Here is a 24,758-nt window from a genome sequence, read left to right on the forward strand (position 1 = left end):
AATGTCAGCAGATCTGTCTTCCCACTTCCACTTGACTGATTGACTCCAAACCCCCAAGTCAGCTAAGCTTTCTCCCACATGGTTTGTAGAAAAAGAAAATTGTTTGCCGGCCAAGAGTTGAAGTCGAGGTGAAAGATGGGACCCTTTCAAAAGGGAGAGAGGGGTTGAGAGTGTTTGTGTGGGAGTGAAAGTTAATGTTGCCTGTAATAAAAACAAAACACAAAACAGTAAATAGTTGGAATGAGGTGGACAAGGTCAAAGAATGCCAGTGGATCAGGGAACCATTAATGGAACTCCATCAGGCCATGGATTTATCCCAGGAGTTTATTTCTAAGAAAATTATTTGAATTATCTCTTGAAGATTTTGCTCTAAAATACAAAAATGGATGTTGATCACTCATTCAAAACTGACCTTATATTTTGTAGGTATTTTGGATAACTGAATGAATACAGACGTCTCAATATATGTTTTTGTCAATTGAGGCTTGTTATGTGGAATGAGGTTGAAGAACCAGATCAGTTCAGATTGTTAAAAAAAAAGATTATTGACCAGTTATTACACTAACCAAATGGTGAAATCTGAAATTAGAGTAAACTCCTAAAGCTTATATTTACCTTCATTTAACTAATAAAAGTGAAAGTAATGACTTACTGTTGCTGAGTGGATTATTCCAGAGCTGAATAACAAAAATAAAGATGTTTGCAAAGGAATTTTGTGTGTTTATTCTTTCCTTTAAGAGCCCAGCTGGTGTGTGTGCGTATTGGTGACAGAGGGCAGTGGGGTTTACGGGGTAACCTCTGTAGCTCAGCTGGACCAACAACCTGGTGTGAAAGAGGGCTGCAGGGATTTTTGTACAATCTATATGAAACCCATATGCATGAACTGCAGCTGTATAAATAGCCTCCAGAGCATCCTACAATGTTAATATCCAACACAGGAAGGCATAAATGTTTTGTTATTACCAGTTGAAATGCTAAGTGATAAAATCAAAAAAGGTATTTTTTAATGTCGAAGTGATGCTAATCCAGGTCTGTTGTCTGATGGTTTTCAGGTTACTACTCACCGTGGTTGCAGTTCTGTCATCATATTCCATCCATTTACTGCTAAAGTCTTCCGGTATTGTAGGTACGTAAGCACCTAAGTAATATGTGTCCTCAGAAAACATAAATATTGAAATGACTCTCCTGTTTTGTGGTGCTTGTGGCTCAGGTATTCGTGCATATGAGCAGCTTGGCTACAGGGCCTTTGGGACCCCAGGAAAGATGGCTGCAGGTATTGCCATAACGCTCCAAAACATTGGAGGTGAGGTACCAAGCTGATGTGTCTCCTGGGTTTTGTGGAAATATGCTGAAGTCTTGGGTCATCCCTCATTTTCATTTGAATTTTGTTTCAGAAGATCCAGACTTTCTTGAAATGATTTGAAATGGTCCTGGGTCTTTAGTTGATTTCACAAGGAAATACCAAAGGCAACGCATTTGGCCTGAAATAACAAAATTTCAGCATCAACAAGGTGAAAACTTGGCATACTGTAGATGACCAACAGAGGTCCATAGAAAAACGTAAAAAGACGTTGAGGAGGTCTTGATAACTATTGATTCAATTTAGTTTAATTCAATTCACAAATATTTTATTCATCCCAAAGAGAAATTAATTGTTGTTGTAGCTCATATTATGCAGGTTTCTTCAAAGAGCCGTTGTAGAGGCTGATGGTTGTGGGCAGGAAGGATCTCTTGTGGCGGTCTGTATTACAGTAGATCTGAAGAAGCCTCTGACTGAAGACACTCTGTTGTTGCATAACAGTCTCATGAAGAGGATGCTCAGGGTTCTCCATAATGTTTTTCATTTTATGAAGAATATTTCTTTGCACAATGATCTCGAGAGGAGTCCTTAGAACAGAGAGATTAAGATGTGTGAAAATATTACAAGAAAGTCTGGCGACTTGGGAATATTATTTAAATGAATTAGAGGTGGTTTAAAAGTTACAGCAGATATAAAAGATTTACACCCCCCGGTTAAAACTCCATGTTTTTCTACATTTTATCCCTTAAATATCCCTTTAATTAAACTCTTTTGGTAAAGTTCTGTGTTGTTTTTGTGCCAAACATACTGTGTCTTTCAAATTTGTGGCCAAAGGTTAAAGGTTAAAGTTAAATTTAATCAGATCATAACACGTCCTTCCGCAAGGTTTTCAGAAGATTGCAGCTAGACCAGAATGTCTTGCAGCACTACTCTTTAGTCCAGATAAATGAAAAAGAAGTAGACTGTTTTCACATGTAGAACACAACCAATACCCACCATCCATCCATCCATCCATCCATCCATTGTCTATACTCGCTTATCCATTACATACATTCTTCTCCTGACTGATACATTTGTACAATGAGATATTTTTCATCCTTTGTAACTTCTCTGCAAACTATTGCTTTACCTAAAGGATTCAAATGAGCTAATGTCAAAAACACATGCGCTGCTAAACTGTATTTCTTTAAAGGATGGCAGGTATGAACCCAAGAAGAAAGAATGCTGGACTTGAATCAAAAAATTGTTTATACAAGTATTAGTTTATGGGTGTGGAACCTTCTGCAACCAGGTTACTAAACCGGGTTATTTTATCTTTTTCCTTTTCTTCCTTTTATCAGGTTTGTTTGTTTTTCAGTTAAATATTACAGGATATATATCAGGTGGAAAAAAACAGTGTAATTTCTGGTCTCAAAAAATGTATTCTACAATTTCCTGCTTTGAAGTAAAATATATTGTGTTTCCAAGTGTGAGAAAGTCATATTTTCTTTCTTGTACTGTAACGTTATCTCTCTCTGACCCACAGCAATGTCCAGTTATCTTTACATAGTCAAGTATGAGTTCCCTTTGGTCATCCAGGCATTTTTGAAGGTAGACAAACCTGCAGGGTGAGTGACTGACACACGTTTTGTTATGTCCCAAAATAATTTACATTAAGTTTAAAAAATTATTAATAATAATGCTTATACAATGTAAGTGCCTGGCAATAGTATTTACATGACTAGATTTTTTCCTCATTTTGTCATGAGAGAATTTACGTTGCAGAGTAACACAGAGTAGTGTATATTTGTAAAACAAAAGGAAAATAATACACGTTTACGTTACTGCAAATAGGAAGTGTGGCGTACATGGTGCATGGTATGTACAGAGCAGCTATGCCTATCTAGAGATGAGGATTTTTCCCATTCTTCTTTGTAAAATAGCTTAAGTTCAGCCAGATTGAATCGAGAAAATCTGTGAACATCGGTTTAAAAATCTTGCCACAAATTGTCAATTAAATTTAAGTCTGGCCTTTCACTGGGCTATTCTAACACATAGGAATGGTCTTGTATTTTATGTTCAGGTTAATTTCCAGCTGAAAGGTGAACCTCTACCACAAGTCTAAATTATTTTGCCTTTAGCAGGTTTTTCTCCAGCATTAGGTTGTTCATAATTCCCTCCATCTTCACACCAACTCTAAAGCTTCCCTGTCCCTGCTGATGAAAATCATCCCCAGAGCACGATGTTGCCACCACCACATATCAGCCTGAATGTGTTCAAAGTCATATGCAGTGTTAGTCTTCTTCCACAAATAGCATCATGCATGTGAGCCAAAACGTTACACCTGGGTCTCCTCTGAACACCTTCTTCCACATGTTGTGTCCTCTATATCCCTGTGGCAAGTTACACATTATACTTCTTTTGGCTTTTTTCAACAATGACTTTCTTCTTGCCACCATTCTATAAAGGACAGATTTGTGCAGTGATCAACTGATAGCTGTCCAGTCAACAGATTGTCCCACCTGAGCTTTGGATCTCTGAAACATTAAATTACCATGTACCCCTGGGCTGCTTCTTTTACTAATGCTCTCTGTAACTGGCCTGTCAGGTATGCTATGCAGTCTTTCCATTTTCAGATGATGGATTGAAGAGCTCTGTGTAATGTTCAAACTGGGATATTGTTTTATAAACCAATCCTGCTATAAACTCCTCCACAGCTTTCTCCCTGACCTGTCTGCTGTGTTCCTTGGTCTTAATGATACTGTTTGTTCTCTAAGGGTCTCTAACAAACCTCCGAGGCCTTCACAGAACAGTTGCAGTTATACAGAGATTAGATCATGCACAGAAGGTCTCTATTAACTAACTGGGTGGGTCCTAAAGGCAATGGGTTGAACTGTTTTTTTAGCTGTATTTGAATAAAGAGAGCAGTGTACATATGCACAACACAGTTTTCATGTTTTTGTTTTGAAACACTCTGAAAAAAATTGGGATAATTCCTTCCACTCCACAGTTATGTGCTACCTTGTGTTGGTCTGTCACATAAAATAAAACCCATTGAAGTTTTTGATTGAAATGTGATAAAATGTGAAAGGGTCCAAAGAGTATGAATACATTTGCAAGGCACTGTAAGTCAAATCTGTTGAAAGTAAAATTTTGATTAGCTTTTCTCACATTTTACATGCATATATATTTATAAAGCAAAAAAAAAACAACTGTCTCTAGATCACACTTAATGATGAAAGACCAATCTGTGAAAAGGAAGTGAGTCATCCCATCAGCTCCCAGGGGGACCAGACAGAGATTTAAGTGTATGCCGATGAGTCCTGCCAAGCTGTGCCAGTAGTTGCAGCAGCTGGTGCGAGAACAGCTGTGTGTAGTGACCCCGGAGAGGTTAGGTGGGGGGATTTAGCGGCATGGCCACTGAGAGCGATTGCATCAAAACTCAGCAAGACTCTACAGCTGAAGATGTAAACCGTGGGATAGCACTGCTTACTGCAGGTGGCCTCAGAGACAAACAAAACCCGCTCTGGTTGGAGAGTCTCTTCACCTGCTTTTTTTCTGAGAATAGTTACACAATTCTGTATTAAATGGGCCAAGAGTTTCTTGAATGTTTTTGCATAAACGTTTTTGGCTCCTTTATATTTAACCAATCCGTGCTGGGTTAAAGGAGGACAATTACTCCTGCTGCTGCTGCTACAGTATGAATACTACAATATTTAGCATTTTATCAAAAATGACAAACTGGGTTGTGTCATAGTTGGCGGAAGCATTTTGACCCACATAAAGAAAACTTAAGAAGAAGGTTAAAAAGGTTTAAATGGTTTATTGAAAACAGGAACAGAGCTGGATGCGGTCTGGGAAATGCCCACTGGTTCGGAACAGAGGGTGAACCTCTGAAGTAGGAGAAGAGGAGAGCGGGGAGAGAGGTAAATAAATGGCAGTAATGAGGAAGTGTGTAGATCTGAGAGTGGTCTTATTGATGACAGAGGATAAATGGAAGCCAGGGTGGAGATGAGCTGTGTTCGGGCTTATTGATCCATGTGGAGTTCTTGGTTTCTGTCATAGGTCTGTAATGAAAGGTCTGAGCCCAGTAGTTTGAAGTACTCTTTGAAAAGAGGTCTCATGGAAACCTTCTTGACGAGAACCTTATAACAAGAAGCACAAGGCAAGATTAACAAGAGCAAAGACCATAGCAGAAACATTCAAAGAACTTGAGGCTAGAGGAACCACTAAGGTTGACACTCAGGGGACCGACTGCCAGCTCCTTAAAAGCACAAATGATGAGGTTGATCAGCTGCAGGTGCATCAGGCTCTGCAACCCAACTTTGCCCACCAATGAACCCGCAGGTCCAGAAGGGACAAAAAAAATGCTACACATACAACCAAACCCCAGATCCCTGACAGTTTGTCCTGGTGGCATTTCTTCCTGCCAGAGTGTGTGGGTTTGTTTCACTAAATTGCACGGGGGTGGGCTAAAGAGTAGGGACATCTAATAATCGTGTTATTCTAAAACTAAAACAAGTACATAGCACACCATAGAATAAAAGGTTGGTAATAAAACAGCTGTCAGCTTCTGTGTAAAGCTTTTTTAATTCCAGTGTTTATGTGGTGTTTCTTTTTTTTTTGTTAACTCTACGCATAAATAAACATTGGTCGTGTTTTGAACAAACAGCACACATTCATAAGTATATTAGCTCATTCAATAGCGAATTTTCAAATTCTTGTTTCTGTATTTCTACTCAGCTCCTTAAAAAGTGTCGGCAGTAATATAGAGAGTACGGTAAATTTCTTATATTTTTATGTGAGGTAGAGATGGTGTCATTATTCCTTTAAAAAGGTGACTGTGCTACAACAAATGTTGCATGTGGTGCTGGCTCCCACCTGACAGATGGGAGAAATTAATCACCACTGCTGTGTAGCTCTAAAAATAAACCTCTGAGCTTTCTTACCTAGACAGAGATGGCCATGTGATTATAACATGTAGATGATTGTTTCAGCGGATTTTGTGTCATAAGTTGCACAATAACCTCCTCCCATATTAATAATCAAATCAAATAAACATTTATGAGGGCCAAATCATTTTTTAACAACTCAAAGGAACAGAAAATAATGTGACACAAAGCCAAAGATCAAAGTTTAAAAATTATTTCAAATAAAAACAAAATTGGGAACATTTTCTATTGGGCCACACATTCTTATTAGAATAATATTTTAATAATTTTGGAAATTACATGATTTTTCAGTTAGTTAAAAACTATATATAACTATATATTTCATTATTTAAAAAGAAATCCACCCAGATAAAAGTTATTGTGGGAATTGTTTCTTAATTTTCAAACAAAAACACCTTTTTCCCCAAAAATACATTTTTTCAAGTTCAAAAAAATATTTTAAAACAACTAAAACATCATCACCTTATTTCTCACTTGTAGCCTTTGTAGTAATTTCCAGTCAGTTGCATAATTGTTGTGTCTGTCTGCCTCTCCACAGTGAATGGTACCTGGATGGAAACTATCTGGTCATTATTGTCTCTGTGGCAGTGATATTACCGCTGGCTCTGATGAAACAACTGGGTAAGTGTGTGTGATTTTATGGCTATAATAAGAGGACAGTTTCACCTCTTTTAAGGGCCTTTGGTCCACCTGTTATGGATTATTGCTAAACATCAACCACTATGACTATTGGATCATACAGAACCAAGAAAGACAACTAGGTAAAAATTAAGTCCACCCTTACGACTTACATAGGATTTAGGAGGGAAAGTAGAAGCGATATGTTGTCAATCAAATGCATTTGTCGAATTGATCATGATTAGTGTTAGCCCCCTCTATCAAAGCAGGGGTTTTGCTAGTTTGCTGCTCTGGTTCATACAGATGTGTTTTAACTCAATGTGAAGATGGAAATATATCACCAATGACCTTTAAGAGGCAATTGCTCCTGGTTGTCAATCTGGGCAGGGTTTTGAGGTCCATTCAAACAACCTGAAGTCAATCATTCTATAGTGGGAAAGATTATGCAAAGAGCAAAACAGGCCTCAGTTTGTGAGTTTGGTAGTGCTGCCAAACAAGTCTCCTCTCTCTGAAAAGTATGACTTATGTCAATAACGACCAGACTTTTAAGACAATGTCCTTTAGACATAAATGACCAGAGTGGAGATCAAGTTGACTCTAAGGCACATCAACTTGTCAGATGAAAACTGAACATCATAGCAGTATTAACACTTCATATCAACCATTGTAGTCAGAGAACCTTGCTGCCATGCAGTCACAAACTCCTCTGTGTATGAAAGTATTCTAGAGTCAAATTGGGTTACCATCTGTACAATGATCCCAAATGCTGAGGAAATGGTTAAAAAAAATAAGAATCACAGTGTTGCAATGGCCAAGTCAAAGGCCAGACCTTAACCTGATTGAAATGATGCATTGGAACCTTGTGAGAAATGTGCATAAATAACTGCAAACCTGCCGTCTGCAAACTACAATGGACTTCAATGAACTTTACTTGTTGTAAATAGGAGCTGGTCAAAATTTCTTCCACTACACTGAGCGAGAATAATAAAGTCAAACTGAAAACAACTTCAAGTTGCTGGTAAAGGTGTTTCTACAAGCTGTTAAACATGTATAACAATAATACATTTGCGTAGAATGATTTAAAAATAAAACGTATTTTGGTTACTATGAAATAAAATGTTTAGAGACAGCAGAGGGTTTTCTTTCTAACAGCATGTTGTGTTGTAGAGAAATATTTTAACAGAAACTCTGACAAGACAAACTTAAAACTGGTTGCCGAAAGGAGTTTTTCCCCTGCATCATTAGAAGCCACATTAGTTTCAGTCTTGCATTGACACCTTGAACTAAAAAGAGAATATAGGGTTATTAAGAAAAGTATCATCCTTAACCCCAAGACTAGATGTCACTACATTTTACACACCAGTATTATTCCTAGCTGGTAAGCTGTTTTTAACCAAATCAATTCCTGTCTTTGTGCTAACTCTCATTGTTTTCCCCTGATAATCAGGAATGTTTTTTATCCCAAAAAGTTTAGTTTGAAATAAACAACCTCCGTTTTTGTTGCAGCGTTAATATGTGAGTCAAGTCATATCAAGTGAAACAGATAAAACTTTACCCAAGTAGAACAAAAGCCTATTATGACTTATGTGTTTAGGTGTGCTGTAGGTTAAAACTCATCAAAAAACAAAAATAAAGAGAGGAAAAAAGGTCGAAATCCAGGTTGGAAATTGAGAAAAGAGGCACTCTAATAATGAATTCCCTGTCATATTAGGCCAGTTTAGTGCGCAACTCAAAGGAAGGTGCCTTTGACAGAAAAATGCTACTTTCCCTGATTAATGGGAACTTAAAATGTCTTGCAAACGTATTATTGTATTCATACCGAAGTTAATGTACACATAGGTTGATGGTATGAGGTGAATCTTTTGAGCTGATTTAATTCAATATAAATAATTAAAAATGAAAGACCATGTATGATTTTCTATCCACCTCACAGTAATATGCTACTTTGTGTTGCTCTGTCACATGAAATCTCATTATGATACATCAAAGTTTGTGGTTATAACATAACAAAATGTAAAAATGAATGCAGCACTATATGTAGCTTAATACTTTTGCAAGGCGCTGTATTATAGACAATAACCTTTAGGTCTACAATAATCTTCGCCATGAACTCTGATGATATTAAATGCTAATGAAGTGTTTATATCTCAGGATATCTGGGATACACCAGTGGATTCTCGCTGAGCTGCATGGTTTTCTTCCTAATTTCTGTAAGTCCTCTGAGCATGAAATGTACATAATGTGCACTATATATGTCACATGTTGTTTCCTGTTCCTGATGTGTTACATGCAGACCATATGCACTGGATCTTCCCACCAGCTCTTTAGTATTCCCTACTCACTGCTATGGACCAATGTTTGCATGCTGCAGTCCCAGGCTATGTTTCTTTCTCTGACCTAGTTCTGGCTGTGTGAGCTGTAATCCACTCGCAGCCTTCCCTTTCTCTCTTTTTAGCAATCTGGCTCCCTCTCATTGACATATTTCCAGCCAGTCCAAATATTAACTGTGTCACTGCTTTTTTGTTTTGCTTTAACACCTCTTTTTTCTGCATTTTGCGCAGGTGATTTATAAGAAGTTCAATCTCCCTTGTCCATTCGTGGACTTTGCTCTTAACAGCACTGGCGGCGTGATGAATGTCACTGCCACCGACTCTGGTGGGGGGGACAATCTGGCCTGCATTCCCAAGATGGCCAACCTCAATACACAAGTACGTGTCTGCATGTCACTCTCTATGAAACTGCAAGTTCACCTGCACTGCTATCGGCACTGAAAGCCACCCACTTATGTCATAGTCATCAGCATGTTGCCAGTCCCTTCTCACAATCAAAGCATGGTTTGAAACACAGATCAGAACCTCCTGCAAACCTGTGTAACTTAATGATTGATGCAGGGCTCAAAGATAGAATGACCTGAACTGCCTGAAGAGGTCCCGGGTCAGTTTGCCTCCTTGCCAATGTGTACCCCCATTTTCTATTGCCAGTTCGTCCCTTCCTACTTTCATTTTGTTCCTGTGAATGGATCATTTCCCATGTTAAACCAAAGCATATCAGTTTATTTCTCCACTTAGTTAAGTAAAGTATTATATGATGTCATTTATAAAGAAAAAAAAAACTATAGATCCTGAAACAGCAAATTAGCCACAGACCATCACACTACCACCACCAATATTTGACTGTATGTATGATGTTCTTTCTCTGAAATGTTGTGTTAGCTCTACACCAATCGTAATGGCATGCAAGCCTTCCCAAAATATGAAATCTTATTTCTTCAGTCCACAGAATATTTTCCAAAATGTCGTGGTGACCATTTAAATGTTTTTATGGTAAATATAAGGTGGGTGCTTGTGTTCTTTTCAGTCAGCGGTGGTTTTCACCTTGGAACTCTCCCATGGATGTCATTTTTGCCCTATTGTTGAATTAAAACCCCTGACCTTAACTGACGCAAGTGAGGCCTGCAGCATTGTAGATCTTGTTCTGGGTTCTTTTGTAACCTTCTGAATGGGACCTGATTGGTTGCCTTTTGATGTCTTTTCATGTTTTTAACAGGTTCTATTTAAGAAATGTCTTGATTCTACTGGTGTGGCAGTAATCAGGCCTGGGTTGCTAGTGAAACTTAAACTCAGGTTTCCAAAAAGTTTGTTTAACAAGAGGGACAGTTATAATTTAATATAGGACAAGGTTGGTTCAGATAGCTTTACTTTTCCTTTAATAATTAAAATCCCAATTTGAAAACTGCTTTTTGTATTTACTGAAGTTTTCTTTAATATTAATGTTCATTTAATCATCTGAAACATTTAAGAGTGACAAAAGCGTAAAAGCAGAAGAAAAAGAAAACTAAATGCCCACACCTTGCATATAATTTTATTAGATTTTATCATAATATATTCTGAAGACTTTCTATTATATCCTGTTGCCGTTGATTCTGGATCTGATCTCCGTTTGTTTCAGTTCTAGTGTCACATAATATTGCCTTACAGTAAACTAAGAGGAAATTGTAGAGCACTGCTTTAAAATATCCGCTGTCAGAGCAGGTACATGACCTCCCTCCTGGCTAGTATGATACGTTCTATGGCAGACAGAAAAGACCAAAACTACAAGGGTACAAAATGGCAAAGGGGCAAAATGACCAGAATCGGTTTGGACTCTGAAGAAGTGCAGCAATTACTATAGCATTTGATTCACACAGAGAAGCCATCAAATTTGATATCTCTCTACTAGAACCTGTCCCAAACTGGTTAGCAGCTTACAAGACAGCAAGGCCTTTTTAAATAGGTTAAAGCTGGTCTGCTGCCAGGTCCAAGTTAATCACAAGAAACAATTAGCTCTCTGTGATGTGTGTGAGGGGATAATGGGCAGTACAGTGAGAGGTTGGTGGTAAGACGTCTGGGATAGGGCTGCTGTATCTATGGTGACCTGTTGGGGTTCATTTACAGACGGCCTACACCATTCCAATCCTGGCGTTCGCCTTTGTGTGCCACCCTGAGGTCCTTCCCATCTACACAGAGCTGCGCAAGTATGTTCCTATGATGGAAACCTCCTGCTAACTTTGTTTTGGACCAGACATTAATAAACAGAGGAAAGCTACTGTGTGTGCTTTGTGCTTGGCTTGCCATATTCTAGTCACATGCACTGCTTTCACTATATTTTGAAATGTCTCTGCACTGCTTTGTGTGGTGTAGCATGTTGTTAGCCTAAATATAAAATCCCGCGCTGAAACAAGCTGCTAATTTCTTTTCGGGGATAAAGGTGAAAGTAGCGTTTGTTGGCCTGGTTTAACAAGGCATTGGGGTAACCACGTGGTGATATTTTCTGATTTCAGTCCCACCAAGAAAAAGATGCAGCATGTGTCCAATATCTCCATTGCAGTTATGTACGTCATGTACTTCCTGGCTGCTCTGTTTGGATACCTAACTTTCTATGGTGAGTTCTCATCCTCCTCCCTTTTTGACCGTCTGTCTTCAGAGACTCATTGATGGTTGAATGCTGCGTTCAATTTGTGTCGGATGTCAGAGCTCGGAGATGGGAATCACATTGGAAAACAGTGAGATTTGCTATTTGTTTTTGGTGCATCCGTTAGCAATACAGGCTGATAAAGTATTTTTCTCCATCTTATGTGTTGTTCTTTTTCCGACTGAGAACTTGAAATATCCGACATCCGAGTACAAAGAGAAAGCACTATTACCATTACACTTCACGTTTTCATTAGTAAGATCAAATCAGATCAGCTTTTTGCAGTTAATTGTTAATAAACCAAGCTTTGTAGATAATCCAAGGAGTGGGATTAATCAACAGAGGCATTACTTTTTCTGGTAGACCAAAATTTCTTCCATTGTAGATTGTTAATTTTAAAACCACAACCAAGATCTTGAAACAATTATGATTTCTTTTTCTTCATAATGTACACAAGACACAAGTGTTTTGAAATTTAGTTTTTATGAATTAGAACCAAAATGATTGAAAACAAGTCTGTTGAAATAAAATGGTTGTAAACTGCAAGTATTATGGTACCTTTATGCCCTCTAGTGGCCTCTAGTGAGAATCCACAAGGCCCTCCACGATTATTGACCCCCCCTGTAAAAGATCAATAAAAGCCTTCGAATTCAATTTATTTTCTATTGCAGTAGCATGGTTTCACACTGAAAAGACATCTTATAATTTAAATCCATTTATTTATTGAGAAAAAAAAATTCACCTTTTGAAGTAATTCAAGAGGGATTTTTCTAAATATCTCTCTAGATCAGAGGTATCCAGAGTTGTAGCCCACAGACCATTTGCGGCCCACAGAGGGATTTTGTCCGGTGCCTGACAGCAATATAATTTTGACCTCATGTTGATCAATTATGATTGAAATAGAATGATAGAGATGAATGCCTTTTGCAAACTTTAAGGATAATATTAGCATGATTTTAAGGGTTTAACGGAAAACCTGCTAAAATAAATCTTAAAATATTAAGTATTGACCTCTGTACAAGTTTAATTATTATTTTAATTGCTCGCTTATGCTGAAAAGGATTACAAACCTTAATTGACTTCTGCGTAACCATTCAGAAAACCCATCTAAATTTTGCAAGTGTTTTGGAAGAGAAAAATTGTTGTAGATTTAAGTATTGAAAGAATAAAATCAGACTTTGTTAAAGGAATACTGGGCAGCAGCTTTTTAAAATTTTTTTTTACTTTATTTAGTTTTTTTCTGTACAAAGACAAGAAAGAAGACCCTCACCACCCAGACTCACAGGCCACAAAAAAGTGACAATACTATGCATTCCTTCACCAGTACAAAAAGGAGACTTTTTCATGTTTCTACATACACAAACATGCACTTGTGCATGAATATGAGTATGTGCCGACAAACCCAAACACACCTGCATACTGAGAGAAAAAAGAAAAAGATGAATAAATAGGAATCTTCAGTGGCTTTATTAAGGCTTTATTCACATTTTAGCATGTGTGCCAGTACGTGGAGAGGTCCTCTAAATAGACAGAACTTAAAAGGATGTAGTCTTGTTTTTATGAATAAATACTCCATCATTTCTGTTAATTTGACATTTTTACATTCTTTTGGCTCGTTCTTTTTTCTTGTTTTTGCCATTTGCAGATGAAGTGGAAGCAGAGCTGCTTCACACCTACAGCCGCGTTGACCCCTATGACACTTTAATCCTGTGCGTTCGTGTGGCTGTACTCACTGCTGTCACACTTACTGTACCAATCGTGCTTTTTCCTGTAAGTACAATTGTTTTAGCACTCAGTGTTTACACAATGACTCATCAACTAGTTATTAAATTATTAAGCAATAAATGGTTTTGTTCCTGTTATGATCAGGTAAGGAGAGCGATCCAGCAGATGATATTCCCCAATAAAACCTTCTACTGGCCTCGTCACATTGCGATTGCCATCACTTTGCTCATGTTCATCAACCTGCTGGTCATCTTTGCCCCAAATATCCTGGGCATCTTTGGGGTTATTGGTAGGTTAAATCAATCTTAAAGAAAATATGTTAATTATCAGATTGGAATTCAAAACCCTAATTTGAAATAACTTGATTCATAATTCATAGAAACATACTAGAGGTTCATCTTTATACTCTTTTACAGTGCCTTACAAAAGTATTCGGCCCCCTTAAACTTTTCAACCTCTTGCCACATTTCAGGCTTCAAACATAAAGATATAAAATTCAAATTTTTTGTGAAGAATCAACAACAAGTGGAACACAATCGTGAAGTGGAATGAAATTTATTGGATGTGTCAAACTTTTTTAACAAATAAAAAACTGAAAAGTGGGGCGTGCAATATTATTCAGCCCCTTTACTTTCAGCGCAGCAAACTCACTCCAGAAGTTCAGTGAGGATCTCTGAATGATCCAATGTTGTCCCAAATGATTTATGATGATAAATAGAATCCACCTGTGTGTAATCAAGTCTCCATATAAATGCACCTGCTCTGTGATAGTCTCAGGGTTCTGTTCAAAGCGCAGAGAGCATCATGAAGACCAAGGAACACACCAGGCAGGTCCAAGATACTGTTGTGGAGAAGTTTAAAGCCGGATTTGGATACAAAAAGATTTCCCAAGCTTTAAACATCCCAAGGAGCACTGTGCAAGCAATCATAATGAAATGGAAGGAGTATCAGACCACTGCAAATCTACCAAGACCCGGCCGTCCTTCTAAACTTTCATCTCAAACAAGGAGAAGACTGATCAGAGATGCAGCCAAGAGACCCATGATCACTCTGGATGAACTGCAGAGATCTACAGCTGAGGTGGGAGAGTCTGTCCATAGGACAACAATCAGTCGTACACTGCACAAATCTGGCCTTTATGGAAGAGTGGCAAGAAGAAAGCCATTTCTCAAAGATATCCATAAAAAGTCTCGTTTAAAGTTTGCTACAAGCCACCTGGGAGACACACCAAACATGTGGAAGAAGGTGCTCTGGTCAGATGAAACCAAAATCGAACTGTTTGGCCACAATGCAAAACGATATGTTTGGTGTAAAAGCAACACAGCTCATCACCCTGAACACACCATCCCCACTGTCAAACATGGTGGTGGCAGCATCATGGTTGATGGGAAGATGGATGTGGCCAAATACAGGACCATTCTGGAAGAAAACCTGTTGGAGTCTGCAAGAGACCTGAGACTGGGACGGAGATTTATCTTCCAACAAGACAATGATCCAAAACATAAAGCCAAATCTACACTGGAATGATTCACAAATAAACGTATCCAGGTGTTGGAATGGCCAAGTCAAAGTCCAGACCTGAATCCAATCAAGAATCTGTGGGAAGAGCTGAAGACTGCTGTTCATGAACGCTCTCCATCCAACCTCACTGAGCTCCAGCTGTTTTGCAATGAAGAATGGGCAAGAATTTCAGTGTCTCGATGTGAAAACTGATAGAGACAAACCCCAAGAGACTTGCAGCTGTAATTGCAGCAAAGGGTGGCGCTACAAAGTGTTAATGCAAGGGGGACAAATAATATTGCACACCCCACTTTTCTGTTTTTTATTTGTTAAAAAAGTTTGACACATCCAATAAATTTCATTCCACTTCACGATTGTGTCCCACTTGTTGATTCTTCACAAAAAATTTGAATTTTATATCTTTATGTTTGAAGCCTGAAATGTGGCAAGAGGTTGAAAGGTTCCATGGGGGCCGAATACTTTCGCAAGGCACTGTATTAATTTGTACTGCTCAGTTGTATTTGCCTGCTGTGACTATGTTTAATTAATGGCAAAGCAGATCGGTTGTTTTATTAGTTCATCAGACTTGTGTATGAAAATAAGGAGAAGGAAAGTTTAAAGTTGCTTTTTTCAGCTTTATCAAGGATATGACAAAGTCTTATGCTGCTACAGAGGAAATGCAAAAAGTATACACACCCAGGTTTTTCTAATGAAAAAACACGATAACACATGATAAATTATTTCCAAGCTTTTTCCACCTTTAATGTATTCTGTACAGTTTAACTACAAAACATACATTTCCTTACATGGGAAAAAAATACAAAGCGCTGCATAACCTGGTTGCATGGATGTGGACACACTTAAACTAATACTTTGTGAAAGCATGTTTTGGTTCAGCTTTAGGATTCATTCTTCATTAGCAGGAGTCTTACCTTGAAAAAAGGTCTGAGAATCTATACAATTATGAGTACATGTCTTGTCCACAGCTTTCCCCCCACAAGTCTTTCAGTTTTAGTTCTGGACTGTGGCTAGACCATTTTTAGAATCTTTCTTTTCTTGATCAAACCAGTAGTTTTTTATTGGCTTGAATCCCAGTTGTCAAACTGCAGTCTGTTGGAATGGTTTCGAGAATGGGATCCAAATGCAGACAGGCAAAATGCACATAGGCAGCACCAAGGAAAAATAAAGGGGTTTAATTAATAAACCAAAACAGACTAAGCATGGGTGACAGAACGTCGATGGACATTGAAACAAAAATATTAGTACACATAATGATCAAACAATGAGTGAACAGAAAAGAGGAGTATATGTAGGGCATGAAACAGGTGAACCAGAATGAAACTAATTGGCAAGGTGCAGGTGGACCGGATGAAGCTGATTATGGGTAAAGACAGAAGTGAACAAAGCATGGCTCAGCTGAACAGTAAAATAATCTCACCAAAGGGAATTCTACAGAACATAAACTAAAATACCTGATGAACAGAATCCAAGAATAAATAAAGAATAAAAAGTGACAAATAGAAAACATACTCAAAATAAATAAACCAAGGTAATCATGAATAAGGTACAAAACAAAACTCAAACATCTCCAAAACCCGACACAGTCCTTAAGGGCCAGTGTCCTGCAACTTTTAGTTGTGTCTTGGCTTCAACACGACTGAATGAAATCATTGGATCATTAGCAGGACTGTGTGGAACTTGACTGCGTGCTGAAGATTTAATCCAGTCATTTGATTCAGGTGTTTTGGACCAGAGACACTTCTAAAATCTGTTGGACGCTAACCTTTGAAGACTTGAGTTTGACACCTCTGGTTCGGAGTTATGTTTGGGCTCAAAGGGATGCTGAAAAGAGCATCTCTCTTCATCTTCAGTTTTCCAGCGGACACCTAAAGGGTTTGGGTCTAAACTAACTGGTATTTGGAACTATTAATGATTTCATCCACCTATAAGAATCCTAGACCTATATGAAGACAAACAGTCCTAGAGCATTTTGCTGCCAGCACCATGTTTCACTGTGGGTATACTAATTTTCCCTGGTGATGCCCAGTGTTGTATTTGTGCTAAAACAGGAGTGTGAAATAGGGATCCAAAGGTTCCTGTTTGTTTAATTGAAACCATAATACATTGTCCAACAAAACTGGAGGGCCTGCCAAAATTTCCGAATTTTTGGCACGGCCTGGATATTTTCTTTGAAAGAAAATATTTCTGACTTGAAACCTTACTTCCTAGTCTAGACATATAGAGGCTGTTGTCACATATAGAAAACAACCGGTACTTGTTAAAATTTCCAGCTGCTCCATCAGTGTTGGTGTTGGTCTTCTGACAGCCTCCCTGATCACCTTCAGTCTTATCTTTGTTTCCTCCTCCAGACTGAGATTCTTCTGACCTTGTGTGACCTGTCTGCAAAGTAGTGTTTTAGTAAAAGGATGTAAATGACCAAACAGGAAAATCCTTCAAGAATTGCTGAAGTGTATTTATTGTTAATAAGATTCTCTATAATTGATAGCAGGAGTGAACTCAAAAAGACCGAATGCTGTCAACTGATTCAAAAGGTGCTTCAGCATTCTCTTAATTTAACAGTACGTGCACCTGTGCAAACACAAACATATCTCACCTGTTCTGGCTTCTCTCCACTGGCTGCCTGTGTGCCAAAGAATTGATTTTAAAATCATTCTCTTGGCTTTTAAATATGTTAAAGGTCTTGCTTCTCCATACCTCTCTGATGTGCTTTGGCCTAAAGGTGGAAAGAAGTTTTAAATTTAGGATTTTTTCTGATTTATAATTTTAGATTTGTCATAGTTTTTTTTGTTTTGTTACATATTTAGCCAAGACATAAAGGTTTTCTGCTTCAAATATTTAACTTCATTTAGATCTGAAATAAATGTTTAAATGTTAGATCTTCATACATTTCCTGTAAGTGATCATAAGAAATGCATACATTTCTTATAGTTGGCTTAAGGAAAATTAATAAGTAAATCAAAATCAAAATTGATCAAATTTAAAATTCAGACGTTTTGAAGTTACTTAAGATTAAAAGGTTTCAAAAAGCACAAAAACTAGAATTTCTTTTTTTGTATGTTGGACCTAATAAGGATTTCTACACTGTACATAGGTTATTCATAGAGTACTTGAAATGGTCATAAAAAATATCTACCATATAGAATTAATTAGTTTTTATGGATCAGTTAATCCCAATTTTATTTATAAATTTAAGTTTTAGAACATTTAAAAACATTATATTTACAGGAGAATGAATATTTGTTTTGTGAATGAAATATTTCATATTTATGGAAAATTTCGGGATAAAAGCATGTATTTTAAGACATAATAAAACATGAAATGACTGACCAAAATAATGTATTCCTTGTACATTGTATGTCATTCTGTTGAAGAAGAGTTGTGCAGCTATTGCAGGAAAATAATGAAAGAGGCTGTTGAAGCTATCCTTTTTTACTGCCTTTATAATTAAAAACACTTAACATTTTTGGCAAAAGTTCACACAAACATAAAGGATCTTATGTAGTTTCAGAGCCTTTTATTTCTGCCTTTCAGAACTATAGTTTTAACTTTAAAACTAAATATGGCCAGCGCTTTATTCCCTAACTGTGGTGCATTTTCCTCAGTGTCTAATAACAATATCAGGAAGTAATGGTAAACTCAGAATGGATTTATGAATAATGTAATGTTTTTTATGTGCTTTTTAGGTGCCACGTCTGCTCCCTGTCTCATCTTCATTTTCCCTGCTGTCTTCTATATTCGCATTGTACCCAAAGAAGAGGAGCCTCTGCGCTCAGTTCCAAAAATCCTGGTGAGAATCTCTTGGAAATATTGTTTCAGTCCACTATTCTTCCTTTACATCAGTTCAACTAAGGAAACAGGACCTAAACATTTAATGGAATTCACTCTTAATGTATTTAAAAAGCCTAAAAATAAATGTATTGTATTACAGTAGCATAATTGTGTGCTCTAAAAGATATGTTAAATCCAAACTTTAATTCGAGTACAGCTATTCAAACGTCATACAGTAAAAAAAAAAAAAGGGTTTTAAAAACATTACACAGTTATTTGCAAATTAATGTAACTTAAATAAAATTTACTTCATTAAGACGAACGAAATGTTGAGGCACTATTCACTTTTTTCAAGGACTTTCTGTTTCTTTGGAGTATAATTAATGATGTCAGCCTGAAGCCCATTTCTTTTAGGCACTCTCCAACATGGGAAAGACAAAAGAGCATGTGATTAAAGTAAAGTAGATGTGCCCTTAGCTTTTTAAGTAAGTAACAGTTTGCCTAAACTTGTATAATATTTTCTTTAAGAAGTCATTATAAAAAAAATAATTGATAATTAAAATAATAATACAAATTGGATGGGAGCTGTGACAAAGGAGAATGAAAAAACCGTTATTATTTTGCTACCACCCACAATGAGGATTATTGTATAAGGGAGGGAAGAAAGCATTAAAGCTCAATGTTAGAAAATTGCTGAAAAGTTTTCAGTGTGTGATTATAACGCTGTAATAAATGCTATTTTATTTAAAGGCCCTTTAGACATCTTTACTAGGGGAGCCACTAAGTGTGAAGGACATATAATGTTCTAAAAAGATAATATCTCTAAGATATTATCAGTAGGCACTTTGTGTTAGATAATCCTTTGACTAACATGTGCATCAAATGATCATTTCAGTTCAGTTCTAACTTTTCTGCTCTGATTTATAAATAGTCAACATTATTTCCAGTGGCCAGACCTAAGCGACAGAAGGCTGTCGGGCTTAAGGAAGTTGTAGTTAGTTATCATGTTTTATTGCAACAAACGGTTAATGTAGATAAAGTGCCTTGACACATTTAAAGTCTAGGGGAGATTAGCATGTGGTCACAGATCAGAGCTACTGTGTCTGGGAGAGCCCACATTTCTGTGGGTGAGATTGCAAAGCTGTGTTGAAGGTCAACCACAGGAAGAACCTGTTTATTTTAATACTGACCAACACAATAACACAGCTTGAAATCTGTTGTAGCAACACCAGTGAATACATGAATCCTATCAGACTCAAGCTTTTATTCTGATAGCATTTCAGGCTGTAGGACAGGGGTGCCCTCAGTGCAGCCCAGGGGGGCCAGTGGAGACCCATGCAATGATTTTGTGCGTCCTTTGACTGAAATTCAAGAATCACACAAATTTGGCTCAGTGGTTGTTGCAGATGGACAGGTTACAATTTTCACTGACTAATTAAAATCGTCATAAAATGGAAAATGTTTGGTACAGCAAAAAGTATTCATCTTTTATTAACCATGTTCTTTTTTTGCTGCTTTAATTAAATTTTTATAGTAAACATTTTTAATAAAAAAAAAACATATTTTGAATGCCACAGCTTTCGGATCATACTAAATATTACTTACCCAATAACATCAACAACAATGTCCTATAACAACATTTTTGATGTTATGCATCCACGATTTCCTCCCATCTGTTTGTCTCTTCCTTGAACTCTCTGTGTTTCTCTTTCAGGCCGCATGTTTCGCTGGGATCGGTTTCCTATTCATGATAATGAGTCTCAGCTTTATCATCATTGACTGGACATCGGGCAGCAGTAAAGCCAGCAGTGGTCATTAGATACCTGCTGCTGCATTGTTTTTTTCAGCTTTTATATCGTTGATTTGAATTTGTGTTGGTAATGTTAGTATTTTGATGTCAAATCACTGATGTTTGAAGATGCCCTTCCTTTTCTGTAGAGAAAATCCTCCACAAAGATGACCGTTTAGTGGGGGGGAGGGTTAACTCAACTCTCTCCTCTTTAAACGCTTTGCTTCTGATGGGGATAAATTATAATGTACATCCTACCAATTAGTAATGGTGGATCCAGGCCAGTGAAAGTGCTTGGAAAGCTAACAGTTAAGTTGCTGAAGTGCCAGATGTGTTGTGATTGACGGTGACACTTGGAGTTTTGTGAAGAGAAAGTGAAAAAGCAAAGATAAGGCGAGCCCCTGTCCCCTGAGAGGATCTTTAATATGAAAACTAAAAATCATACAGATAGTTTGATCTGCCTCCTGTTTACCAGGTAATGTAAAATGATTTATATATATATTGTTTTTGAATTTCTGTACTTATAATTAATTATGCAATCATATTTTTTCACAGCTGTTGCACTTTAAAAGTGCAAAAGACAAAATTTTGGGCTCTACTTTTGCTTATGACATGAGAGAACTGTAAACACTCATTACTGAGAATAAACGTGGCCAATTAGCTCAGCTGACAAAGTTCAGACATGCAGCTGTTTCTTTAAGGTTTGCCACCTAAACATTATGCTCTTCTAACTCCTGCTGCTGCTCTTTATTTTATATCTTGAGGTTTTCAGCATTCTCTCAACACTTCCTGTGGACCAGGGTGTTATACTACAAAGTGTAAAGCACAGCTACATCTGTCCCATAAGATATAGCCTAAAAATGTATTTTGTATTTTTACTAGATAAAGAAGCTAAGAGTGATTAGCTGGTTCTGGATATCTTGGCAGGCACATTTTAAATTCTATCAACATAGCACAATATATGCAAGAATGCCTCAATTGTGCAGGTATTCCTTATTTTCAGTATTACCTTGTAAAAGGACGGGTTGAAATGGTACGGACAACCTCGTCTGTTGGATTTCTTAGATCTACAAGATGACTGCAGTGATGAGAAGACTGCTGATGATCAGCAAGGACTGGGAAGGTGCTCTTGGAAGATTTAATGACCTGTTTTCAATCATTTAATAGTTGTAATAAGAAATGACCAAAACATACAGCGCCTTGCAATATTATTCATGCCCCCTGGGTTTTTTTTTTCACATTTTTGTCATGTGCCAACCATAAACGCCAGTATATTCAATCAAAGTTTTATGTGATGTACCAATACACTTTAATCACATAACTGTGAAGTGGAAATGTGAGTATTCATGGTTTTCAAAATATTTACCACAAAAAATTTAAAAAGTGTCACATGCCTTTGTATTCAGGCCTTCTGAGTCAATATTTTGTAGCACCCCCCTTTCACTGCATTACAGCTGGAAGTATTTTGGGGCATGTCTCTACTAGCTTTGCGTGTCTAGATTCTGACATTTTTGACTATTTTTTCCAAAACAATTCAAGCTTGGTCAAATTGGGTGAAGAGCAACTATGAAGAGCAATTTTCAGCTCTTGTCACATTTTCTCAATTCAGTTTGGGTCTGCACTTTGACTGGACCATTTTAGCAAATTAATTTGCTTTGATTTAAACAATTCCACTGCGGCTCTGGCTGTATGTGCAGTGTTGTTGGGAGGTCAAGCTCGGTCTCAAGTCTTTAGTAGCCTTTATTGGGCTTTCCTCCAGGATTGAAAGAAAATCCTTTGGTTCCATCCATTACTTAACTCTCCGGTCCCTGCTGGCACTATCATGTTTCCGGGTGAGGATGTTGTGTTCACGGCGAGGTGCAGTGTTAGTTTTCCTACACACTAAGTTTAGCGTGTAGGACATAAATTCAGTTTGGTCTCATCTGACCGGAGCACCTTGTTCCATATGTTTGCTGTGCCCCCTACATGGCTTGTGCCAAATTGCAAAGAGGGCTACTTATGGCTTCCTCTTAACAAAGGTTCTCTTTTTTCCACTCTTCCATAAAGGCCAGGTGCAAGACTAATAGTTGTCCAGGTCTTCCACCTGAGCTGTGCATGTCTGTAGCTGCTTCAGTTACTATGGTGTCTTGGCTTCTTCTCTGATGAATGCTCTCATTCCCCACCCTGTTAGTTTAGGTGGATGGTCATGTCTTGGTCGGTTAGCAGCTGAGCCATACTGTTTCTGTTTTCAGATGATGGATTGAACAGTGCTCTGTGAGATGTTCATTGTTGGAGATGTTGTTTCATAACCTAACCCTGCTTTGAACTTCTTCACAACTCTCTCCCTGACCTTCCTGCTGTGCTCCTCAGACTTTTTTACACTGATTTTTCCCTAGTTTTCTCTGACCAAACGTTCACTGATAAAGACATTTGGTTGCACAGGATTCAATTTAGGGGCATCAGAGTAACTGAATACAAAAGGAGGCCATGCTTTTGGATTGTCATGCGGATTTTCATTTGTCAAAGCAACCTTTCTACTTAAATTTTCTCCATTTTGTGTTGGTCTATCACATAAAATCCCTCTGAGATTCGCTTAAATTTGTTGTTACCTAAAAAGAGTAAAAACAAAACTCAAGGGGTATGAATATGTTTTTGCACAAGTACTGCACAAAAGAAACCCCACAAACAACAGGGTCACTAATTGAGGAGATTACTGTCAATGACTAAAATATTAGCACAAGCTTTATATGATGTCTGTTATTTAGCAGCCTGTTAGCAAAAGCACTTTTACTTCAAAAGGCTCAACTATGTAGTTCAGTTAATGAGATGAAATGCAAACAAATATATTTGACATATGTGACTTAAGGGTATGCTCATTTTGTTTGACTAAATCTTTGATTCTTCTGCCTAATCTTGTGGGTTAGTAACGTATTAATAGTTGTCAAATATCACCCGCAATAACTCTATCAAAGTTACCATTCCTTAGAGGTGATCATGAATATACTCCCTTATGTCATGTGCTCCCTGAATATGATGAATAATTTATTGGATGTACTGTTGGAGGTTTTTGAGTGTCTGTGTTGTTTGAAGAGAAAACATGGCTCCAATGTAAGTGAACCATACTACCTTCATGCATTTGTGTCATTTAACTCCCACCTACAGTATACTCCGATCAAAATTATGTGATAACTCTAGTGTTTGTCGTCTGCCTTGGGTGAACTGTTGTTTTAAACGTCATGTTTTATCTGGATATTTCGGGTAAGTCTGAGTCAGTAATAAAATGCAAGATGATTGTTTTTCTCACATTAGATTTTTTTTCTATATAGTGAGTGGTTTATCATCATCTGTCTGTCTTCCTCGCTGCTTCTTGGCAGACTCAAACCTACTAACTTTGAGCTGTTAGTAAGCTGTTGGGCTTGCCTAAACCTCATTACTTTTTTAATGACAAAATATCTTACACCAGACTACTAAAAGTGCTGTATGAATATATTAATATTGTGCTGTCTGTCTTTTGTTACACAGCAAACTTCTTTTAATCCCCGCGTTTTTATTATCATATATATGTTTGGTTCTTTTTATGTTTGTGTGCAGAGAAATCATCTGAATCAGCTGCTGTAGCATAACTCAGTGTTTGATGTTCAGGTAATTTATGCTTTTATTTATCCCATTCCTTGTTTTAATCTACTGAAGCATAAGTAGGCCATTTGATTTAAAAATAATAGTAATATTGCACAAAGATATGTATTCACAACATGCAAAAAAACAGAAAAAACAGATGAGTAAAAACTAATAAATAAAGCAAGAACAGCTGAGGATACAAAATGATCTCTGAGGAAACCTCATTGTTGTTTAGCCTCTCTGATGGTGTGATTTCCTAATATGCATTTGATTGAACAGCATAACATATTAAATAAATAATGGCATCAGCCAGCATTTATAAATAATGTATATAAATGTATACCCTTTACATTCTATATTCATATCTAGTTTGTATAATGTAAATAGCAATTAAAGATTTAGTCAGATTAAACAAGTTAATGTAATCATTTTCAAAGTGCTTTTAAACCTTGTTGTCCTTCAATTTATGTCTATTTTCTTGTATCCCTATATTTTAATATGTTGCTGGCAGTTATTGTACTGTAAATGACGTTGCAATAAAGATTATGGGGTAACATGA

General features: G+C 37.3%; 1 protein-coding gene across 4 annotated transcripts in view; it reads left to right on the forward strand.

The window, feature by feature from the left end:
• Positions 1–24,758, forward strand: part of LOC124856928 (sodium-coupled neutral amino acid transporter 3-like) — a 57,441-nt gene extending 32,683 nt beyond the window's left edge. For all 4 annotated transcript variants that reach the window (XM_047347896.1, XM_047347895.1, XM_047347898.1 and 1 more), the window contains 12 exons: positions 1,053–1,126; positions 1,211–1,303; positions 2,826–2,907; positions 6,770–6,852; positions 9,001–9,059; positions 9,411–9,557; positions 11,283–11,362; positions 11,669–11,769; positions 13,445–13,569; positions 13,669–13,813; positions 18,729–18,832; positions 20,528–24,758. In XM_047347896.1, coding sequence (XP_047203852.1) covers positions 1,053–1,126; positions 1,211–1,303; positions 2,826–2,907; positions 6,770–6,852; positions 9,001–9,059; positions 9,411–9,557; positions 11,283–11,362; positions 11,669–11,769; positions 13,445–13,569; positions 13,669–13,813; positions 18,729–18,832; positions 20,528–20,632 — 1,198 coding nt within the window. In that variant the 3' untranslated portion in view covers positions 20,633–24,758. The remainder of the gene's footprint in view (positions 1–1,052; positions 1,127–1,210; positions 1,304–2,825; positions 2,908–6,769; positions 6,853–9,000; positions 9,060–9,410; positions 9,558–11,282; positions 11,363–11,668; positions 11,770–13,444; positions 13,570–13,668; positions 13,814–18,728; positions 18,833–20,527) is intronic.

The sequence above is a fragment of the Girardinichthys multiradiatus genome, chromosome 20 (assembly GCF_021462225.1).
Source record: "Girardinichthys multiradiatus isolate DD_20200921_A chromosome 20, DD_fGirMul_XY1, whole genome shotgun sequence".
Classification (NCBI taxonomy): domain Eukaryota; kingdom Metazoa; phylum Chordata; class Actinopteri; order Cyprinodontiformes; family Goodeidae; genus Girardinichthys; species Girardinichthys multiradiatus.